The sequence below is a fragment of the Garra rufa genome, chromosome 11 (genome assembly GCF_049309525.1).
Source record: "Garra rufa chromosome 11, GarRuf1.0, whole genome shotgun sequence".
Taxonomy (NCBI): Eukaryota; Metazoa; Chordata; class Actinopteri; order Cypriniformes; family Cyprinidae; genus Garra; species Garra rufa.
In genome coordinates this window covers 22,432,500-22,441,879 of record NC_133371.1, presented here as the reverse complement: position 1 = coordinate 22,441,879, position 9,380 = coordinate 22,432,500, and the positions used below count along the sequence as shown (strand labels likewise).

Here is a 9,380-nt window from a genome sequence, read left to right as displayed (position 1 = left end):
GTTAAACAATTTAATAATCAATTTACAACGAATTTGTACCCGTGTTGTATGCTGTATTATGCAGTGGACAAGCGAATGGATGGATGATTCAGCTGCGGGCGCCATCGTCTGGCGAGACGCGGGAATTCAGTCGGCGCGCGACTCTCACAGTGCATTATGGGTTATCTCTAGCTGTTGAGCGTACATCGGTTGTACACTCGTTTTTGCGGTGCATTGTGGGATTGAATGAGTGCACTCGGGAACGTTCACTATGGTTTCGAACACCACTTAAAATGGCTGTCCCCTCAAATAGTGCACTATTTGAGGGTATAGGGGGCGATTTCGGATACAGCCTCTGGCTCCAAACGAACCTCTACTGTGCAGAATCTGGCTCCAAATTATGTAATTTCCCCAAAGATGGCAGCGGCCATATTGAGATGTATTGGCTTCACTTTTCTATATGGAATAAAGCGGAGACGCGTCGTCCATCTTTTCTTACAGTCTATGGTTTGGAACGAGAAACCCTCCCCGCGCTGTTGCTAAGTCCGACAAAAAAAATGCTGCTCTCATACTACACATCATATTCTCATGCAGTAGAAAATACATCGCGGAACAAACAGGGAACTGACAAGACAGAGCAGGCTACTTCTGGTATGAAACAAGGTCTCAGCTTTCAAATGTTGCCAAACAAAATCCAACAATAAATATTGTTTTGTATCTTTTAATGTGTCCTGACAGGTCACTGTATTGCCTTATTAGATTATTTGACATGTGAACCAATCATCTTTTCATATTTACTTAAAGCACAAAATAATCATGAATGAACAACAGGTTGTATTTTATTTCAACTGCAGACAGACGTCAATACACACAATTTGTCAAGTTTAAGTCCACCAAAGGTAATCAACTTTTCTGTCTGATTTGTTTGTTGGACAAAATGGCAGATTTGGCTGATTGCGAAGGCTCAATTAGGGCAGCATTTTTATTCTGACCCTTTAAAGTCAACATGAAATGTCCACAGCCCCTTTTTCCTATGAAAGATGTAGGAAGATGAGAAGTTTGTTTTTTGAGTCAGGAATGGAGGAATGGAATAGAATGGAGTCAAGTGGGAGGGGAAAGGTGAAATGCAATAAATCATAGTTTCAGAGACACATCAAGTTATTGTGTTCAGTTCACACAACAAAAGTTTAGGAATGTTACCTGCTGAATATTCAAGATTAGAAAGAGTTTGCGCTGAGAATAGGAACTTGCATTAAGTCAGTGTCAAATTCATGTTGACTTTAATCTTTAATCCAGAGATGTCATACCACAGGAGACTAGTAACCACTTTTAGGAAAGGAAATCGAGGAAAGGATGTGACGTGTTGCCAAGAATGATGATCCATACTCGAAATTTGTGCGCTGCATTTAACCCACACACAATAGTGAACACATACCGAATCAGTGGCCAGCCATATTTCTGTGCCACCTGGGGAGCAGCTATGGGTTCGTTACCTTGCCCAAGGGCCTCGTCTCAGTCATAGTATTGAAGGTGGAAGAGAGTGCTGATCATTCATTCCCCCCGCTGGCAATTCCTATCGGACCTAACACTTGAACCCGCAACCTTCAAGTTACAAGTCTGACTCTCTAACCATTAGGCCATGAACCAAATTATTTAATATTATTAATTAAATATTATTTTTATAGTAATCATCTCTTTGTTCCTCAGGAATTTGTCAACATGGCAGAGGGAGCCAGTGAGTCATCTTACACAAAACCTTATCTCTGAATCTAAACACATTTTTATAAAAGATACATTGTAATTACATATGTATTTTATCATAGATCGATTAAATGTAAATTAGTTAGTAGAGAATTTTGGCAAGAGTAAAATAGGAATAATTCATCCTGTTTATAATGTCAGCAGGGATGCAAGTTTCAGTGGACAGATGGGAGGCACCCATCATCTGCACAGCTGTGGAAATATGTCTTACAAGATCTCAGGAAGTTCCTGCTGTAACGGTAGGAGAGATTCTTCCTGTTGTTGGTTTGTGGTTGCTAAGTCACTAAGAGTGTGATTCACAATGAATTTGCAAAACAAATGGCAACAATTGAATACTAAAGGATGTTTTTATTTGTGTTTTAATGTGTTGCAGGCAATATAACTCTGGGATTAAGTCAGCTGGTGGCCCACTGCTGTGGTTCTGTAGCTTACAATCCGCTAAATGAGATCTGCTGTAATGGCAACATACTGACTCGAAGCAGCACTCAGGCAAATTGCTGTGGCAATGGTAACAGATCCACTTGATGAGACTTTAACACCTTGACACCTTGTTCAGATTTAACACATTCTGGCATGCTTAAGATATTTTGTTGAGATTGTTTGATCTTCATAACATTGGATTAACAATGACTATTAAAATGAGTTTTCTCTTTCACTCATTTACAGTCACGTACCTGACAACGACTCATTTGTGTTGTGGTGGCAATAAAACATTTCAACTGAAAGAAAATCATTCTTGTTGTGGCAATGAAACCTTTGATATGACAACTCAATGCTGCTGTACTAAACCTTCACTAGAAGTAAAGCCTAAAATGGACACTTGCTGTCAAAAAGAAACAGGTATGTGTACACAGCTCTTACCTTGATTATTATTTAAAAAAAGAAATGTTGTGCGAATAGCCAGACATTGGAACATCATGTACTTTGTAATCGTTCATGCGTTTTTAGTCAAACAGTAATAGATCTGCCATTTCTTTTAGTAGGTTATAATCTCAGTCTTACTCTCAGAATTACCTAAGAGATATTGTCTTCTCTTCTCATCTAGATTTGAAGTGTGGATCAGAACCCTACAATCCCCATGAACAAATGTGTTGCTCTGGGAATCTATATAAGAGGGCATCAGTGCTTACTAAGGTAATGACTTTTGACCTGAGGCTCTGCAGAGACATGATTTCCAATAAACTGGAGAAATAAATAAACACTGATTTTCAGTGAAATTGTGCTAGTGAAGCATTTCAAGAAATGATAATCTACAGTATTCAACAATGCACTATGTGTGTCTGTGTCTTTCAGTGCTGTGGCGAATATGTTTACACTCCTTTAGATGACAGAGTGCTCTGCTGTGATGGAATTCTTCATATCAATGTGCCTGAGCAGTCAGAATGTGTTGGAGGTGTTATATATACTCCAGGAAACACTACTTGCCAAATGTCTATCCGACCCCGTCTTGGCGAGCACTGCTGTGGAGGGCAAACCTTCAATCCTCGCACGCATATTTGCTGTAATGGACACAGGTATATCCACAAAGCTTTCATTTGATTTAAAAAATGCAGTTAGTATTTTTAGTGTTGTTCGTGCACTGGACATTCACATGGGCTATCCACAGTACTAAATTAATTACATCACAGTGCATAGCTTTCTTTGAATGACCTTTAATAAGGAAAATACTACAGATCCAGACTATTTAGTTACCAACGTTGGATAAGCAACATATCCACTATTAGGTAGAATAACATTTAGCAATAGTATGCACACTATTTCTCACAGAAGACTTTTTCATATGGCAAAGCTGTAGAACAGTTTCTCAGTCATCCAGGCTACCACATGAAACTAAAACCACTTGAATGACATTTCTTTCCAACTCTTTTCTATTATAGCCACAACAAGATGAATGGCAATTTCTGTTGTGGTTCAGAGGTCTACGACCACCACAACCAATCCTTGAGATGCTGCTCAGGCCATCTTTACAAACTAACACATTCAACTGGGAAAGCAGAGTGCTGTGGAAGTCTATTGCTGCAATATAATAACAATCAAAGTTGCTGTTCCTCCTCAACCAATAATGTAATTTATGACACCAAGCAAAACCACAGTTGCTGTGGGCATTACTACTACAACACATCCCTGTGGAGCTGCTGTGCTGAACATCTCAAACCAACACCAAAGCCTAACAGCCTTCCTGCACAATATAGACTTAAGCCACTAATGGACCTGATTCCCAAAATGTGCAATAAAACAGGTGATGTTCTTGAACATTTGTTTTGCAAACTGAAATAGTAAATAAAAATTTTTTGGAAGATGACTAAACGATATTGTCTTTTTTGTGTGTTTCTCTAGTGTTCTTAGGCAAGGTGGAGAGTGTGGCACTTGAAAATGATAAGCGTCATGTGGTGTTGAAAGTTCTTTGGCAGGTCGATGTGAAATCGGAAAAGGCCATCAAGGACCCTTGGCTTCATGTGTCCCTGGATCACTGCAGCTCCCCTGCCACAGACAACGGCATGACCTACCTTTGGGAGGAATTCCAACGTGGGAAGTACAAGCTTCTCTCTCACCCTGTTGACCTTACCTCTGACATTCACATGTTCTATTCTGTATGTTACCAGAAGAAGGGATAGAAATATGGATTGAGGTCTATTAACCATCTTTTTAAAGCAAATTATGCTGATTGTCATATGATTTCTGTCCTGAAGAGAATTTTTATCCATCATTAATGCTAAATGACCTTAGTATGTGAATGGTCACTGTAGTTGAAAGCTAAGAACCTTTATCCCCTTAAGACAAGTTTCCAAAATCTCAGTTACTGTAGCATTATGCAGCATTATGGCAGAGGCATCATGTTGTGCATCTGTGCATTTTGCCTTTTTATTTCATCTCAATAATATATTGCTACTGTTTGGAGTGATGCATTAAGCTATTTGCTGTCAATTTTAAATATTTTAAGTTGCACTGCAATTACTTATAAGCTGTTTTTAATCATAGTGTATTAATTCAGTCTCAGGTCTATTCCAGTTTTATTTGAAGAGTTTCAAGGGCCTTCATGTGCTATAGCTCAAAGGTTCTCAAATGAATGGCTTTTTCCTAATCATTGAGAAGACAGCAGCTATTTCCTATATACATTTAATATATTTTAAAGCTATAAAATAACGACAGCGCAAATATTAGCTTGATGTAGCTACAGTATGTATTTCTTTTTTATTAATACTATTTCTTTTTATTGCATGGCTAATTTACGGGTTTATTAATACTTATTAAACAGTGATTCTCATTCATTGAATTGCTTCACCAAAATGTATTTTAAATTCATGATTGATTTTAGAGACACCACTCTGTTAACTCTGTTTCATCCAGGTTTGAACATCACCAAACAGTTCTGTACTGATATTCATGCCTTAACTATATACAACTGTGAACACATCTTTCATTTAAAATGTTGTGTTACTCCTTTACTCATTCAAGTTGTATTATGGTGTTGCAGATATGGATCTTTCCCTTAAAATGATACATTTTCTCAGTTTAAACATTTGATATGTCATCTATGTTGTATTCTGAATAAAATATTGAAATTTGAAACTTCCACATCATTGCATTATGTTTTTATCCACAATTTGTACAGTGTTCCAACTTTTTTGGAATCGGGTTTGTACATTAATCTTTCTCTTGAATAGTAAATACAAAAGACACCTTATTTGAACAGGACTTTTCTCTCTCTGTACAGAATATTTGATCATATTTAATATTTCATTGGCATTTTATTAATCTGTATTCCAGTTTACTGAAAGGTATCACAGTCCTGTAATACAGGGCAATATTCTAAAAAGTTTTGCTTGGACATAATTTTATTGCCGCTTTCAGTGAAGATGTTTACATCTTAACCTTGCTATATTTGGCTATGCCTGTAGAAACCTGTAGTAAAAGGTGTTTTTTTGCTTCACCTCCAGAACTACAGTTAAATGAGAAATTCATGTTTATGAAACACTTTAATGTGCCTTTCTTGGAATTTCACTGAGGTCTCTCAACACTCCAAGACCTCCTATGAATTTGTATTGCTTTTAATCACACTTACCTGCAGACTGGTGCAAGCTGTCACACAAGCAAGTTGACAAAGTGTCTTCATATACTTTCACACACTTACTTATTGATGCCTCATTGCATGCTTGCAGCCAGTCTGTCTGCTTCTATTCCTGTATAACCAGACCTTCAGACTAATGGCAGAGGGTCAGTTCAGCCAGTTTCCCTTGGTCGAGACATCCGAGGCTGAGACTAGCCAGCTTCCAGTCCCTGGGTTCCTCTGAGTCAAACACTAACGGCACCTTGCCAGGAGAGATAGAGACATTTTACACCATTCACATTCTTTACACTTGGCTAAATAAATGTGTCTTTGTAAAACAGATATAAATCTGGTCTTTAATTCTCATGCTATGTTTAAATTTAACTGAGTTCACGTCAACAAAAGCAACGGATAAGCACTGCATTTTATCAGCTATTTCAAGATCAAAGACTGCAACAGGAGAGAGTGCAGAATCAGCACTGTAAAGATAGTAGTGTGAGGGACCAAGCAGTAAATAATGAGGGGCATGAAAAAAAGAACTGATGATAGAGGATTCCCTGTTGAATGCAATATTTCTCCTTTACATCACTATCAGCCATCTTTATGTCCTCCCTGCTTTGCTCTCTCCAAATAAGGCATGAGACTGGCATCCTCTCATTGTAGCTGAATAATATTAGCAGGCAGCTTAAACTCTGGAGAAAAATCAGAAAGACATTCAGCAGGCAGTTAGGAAGCATTATGTGATGTTTTATTAACAAGTTTCGTGAGGAGCTCGACCGACAACCGAGCCCGCGGCTGCACCACGGGGCCGCAGGCCTTCTCACGCTGCCACCGCTCATACCCGCCGACGCCACGCCATCACCGGCACCTTCCCCGGCGTCTTCTGACGCCTCAGCCTTCTCATCCGCTCCAGCAACAGTGAAATGGACCGTGGCAGGTTTGCAGCAAGCGCTCGCCAGCCCCAGCGCCAACATCCCGTGCCAAACTACCAAAGCGAACGCCAGCCCGCCTCTCACGGCTTCGATCACAACCCAGCAGCTTCTTTAAGCCACCGCGGTAGCGTGAGTTTACCGCCGCAGTCGGCAAAAAATCACATTCACAGCCAAAACCAACGCGAACATCCCTCCACTAATTGCGCAAGCCCCAGCGCCCGCCATTCCTCCCCTCCCCCCTCTTTCGTCCATTACAGGGATTACGTCTAGCGGGTGTAAGATTGTAATAGGGATTAATTACATAATAATTTAGCTCAAAGGGAATCGAATATGATTCAGGGAATTTGAACAGAATCGCTGTTTTACGGCTGTTTGAGTCGACCCGCGATTCATTCAGCAGCCGTCTAACAGACGCTCTGCAATGGATATTACTATCCAGAATATAGTGAAAACACTATATATTAGCACAGTAGCAAAATCAGCAGTTTAAGGCAGTAACTTGTAAGCACGAAACACAAGATACTTAATAAAAATATGAATTTATTAGATAAACCTAACACATACAAACTAATCTAACATAAACACGCATTCACACAGGTTGCAGAAAGAGAAAATGAGGAAAGAATGAGTTTAAAGGAATGAAAATATGAAGTCCCAAGTTATAGCAATGTGCATTTGCTTAGACCTGAACAACCATCAATCACTTAATTAACCCTCGTATTGAGTCTCTCAAAGAGGTTATTAAACTTTATATCAAAATGCACCAGTTCAGTAAGATTCTGGACGTTACTTGCGTGTTGCCTTTGGGAATTCCTTTAGTTGCGTCGCTTCAGAAAGGGGGCTTTCCCGAGGTTGCTGATTGGTTGGTTCTGTGGTCCTTTGTGTAGTCTTCTTGGGCGTTGCCTGATGATGCGGAGTTGTGCGCTGATTAGAGTTCGGGTCCGCGAAGGCGTTTGGGTCGGTCGCGGCTTGCACAAACTTAACTAGACACGAAACTCTCAACGGAAAGAAATAAAAGAATTAAAAAAGTAAAAGACAGAAGTGTGTTGATCTCCTCATGTTTCCTTTAGAGGAGCGTCTGGCACACAGGCCAGGCAGCGTCGAGACGCGGCGTGAGGGGCGTTGTAAGGAGTGAGAAAAGTTGCAAGAGATAAGAGAGGGATTTGAGGGTGTCCTTGAGTTTTAAACTCAGCCTTTGGACACCTCCCAAAATGATGTCTTGACCAATTAGAACATTGGCTGAACTCCGGTGGGCTGCTGGTTCCCCCTTCCAAACCACAAATCACAATGTTATCTTATTAGTCCCGTGATCCCAAATTCCCGCTCTTTGCAGAGATAAATTTGGACATGATTTCTATAACAAGACTATAATACATTTCGCAAAGAATTGAATTACAGGAACATTTTGAGAATGCGATTTCCAACTCAGACATATCAAACATCAATATAAACCATTAAACTATTCAAGAGTTATCAAAAGGGACATACACAATGAGTGATTAAAACATAATAGACAAATGTATGGGTTACATATATGAATAGGAAATTATGCAGAGAAATGATGAGTTGCTCATGAGTCCTTGAAGCATAATTTTGGGTGCATATGTATATATGCATATAGGCAGTTTTCTGTGCCCTTCTGTGAGGGTCTGTTCTCTAAGCTGGGAGGTCAAAAGTTTAGGGAAGGAATTTCCGTTGTGTCCTGTGTGTGGGGGAAAACCAACCATATCGCTAATGACTTTAATCATGTGATGTTCAAAATGTGCATCTCTTTGACCATTAATCTTGGTTACTTGCTCCAAATTTGACAATCTCCTTATTCGAAGGATTTGATTATGAAGAAGTGTCTTTGTGTTAATTTTAAGTTCTTGGTTAGTTAGGTCTGCTTCAGGCTGGCGTTCTGGCGCCAGCTATGAAACGTCAGATTTATGATGGGGGGGCCTCTTGTGGAATGTGAGTCTGTAGTGTTTTTACTTCTAATCGACTCTCCCAAATTGTTTGATTCGCGCTGATATACTACATATCCCCCTTTCGATCGGTGATGTGTTGTTGGCAGAAGACATCGACGAGCGCTGGAGAAACACAGGCAGAAGAAGCAGACACAAACACAGCAAACAACAAGACAACACTTCCAGGACAGTTACTGTACCGGTGCATGGCATTACGCTATTCAGGTACATGTAGTACCTGGAAAATGGTCGAATTCACCTAGATATTGTTGTTCAAATTTGTTTTTGTATGATGATCCTTTGATCAAATTTTGTGATTAAGTTTGTTTGTTTATTTTAGGTATTAAATTTAGAGACGTTCACCTTAGTTTATGGTGACATCATCTGTGGTAAAATGAGTTGACCTATCTTGCATGGAGCTCTCTGGCTCCCATTCAGTTCAGAATGGTTTGCGGATATTAGGTGTGGCAAGTCAATCCTAATATCAGACCTTTGACCCTTGTAGGGTGGCTAGGAGTTTCACCTGCTAAAGCAAGAGGGGAAGGAAAGCGATAGGCAAGAGGAAAAAACAAAACAAAGAAAATTAGCTGCGGGTTTTCCTAGTCAGGGTTGCGAGTACTATTGAGCTAGGATGGCAGGTGCAGCTGATGTGTCATGTACCTTAACATAGTGTCAGGTGTTCTACCTGGGGTGAGGCTAGTTGCATGTTGT

The 9,380-nt window shown here is 39.8% G+C and overlaps 1 protein-coding gene across 1 annotated transcript; it reads left to right on the top strand.

Moving 5' to 3' along the window:
• Positions 1–501: 501 nt before the first annotated feature.
• Positions 502–5,316, top strand: LOC141345996 (uncharacterized). Its single transcript, XM_073850917.1, has 8 exons — positions 502–1,714; positions 1,882–1,979; positions 2,114–2,248; positions 2,407–2,580; positions 2,786–2,874; positions 3,034–3,254; positions 3,618–3,979; positions 4,078–5,316. The coding sequence occupies exons 2-8, from the start codon at positions 1,907–1,909 to the stop codon at positions 4,353–4,355; spliced, it is 1,332 nt and encodes a 443-aa protein (XP_073707018.1). The 5' UTR covers positions 502–1,714; positions 1,882–1,906; the 3' UTR covers positions 4,356–5,316.
• Positions 5,317–9,380: the final 4,064 nt, after the last annotated feature.

Excerpts from the sequence above, each read along its gene's own strand:
- LOC141345996 (XM_073850917.1), top strand. The coding sequence starts at position 1,907 with ATGGGAGGCACCCATCATCTGCACAGCTGTGGAAATATGTCTTACAAG. Across the intron at positions 2,249-2,406 it reads GGCAAATTGCTGTGGCAATG|TCACGTACCTGACAACGACT; the intron begins GTAACAGATCCA and ends ACTCATTTACAG. Across the intron at positions 2,581-2,785 it reads TTGCTGTCAAAAAGAAACAG|ATTTGAAGTGTGGATCAGAA; the intron begins GTATGTGTACAC and ends CTTCTCATCTAG.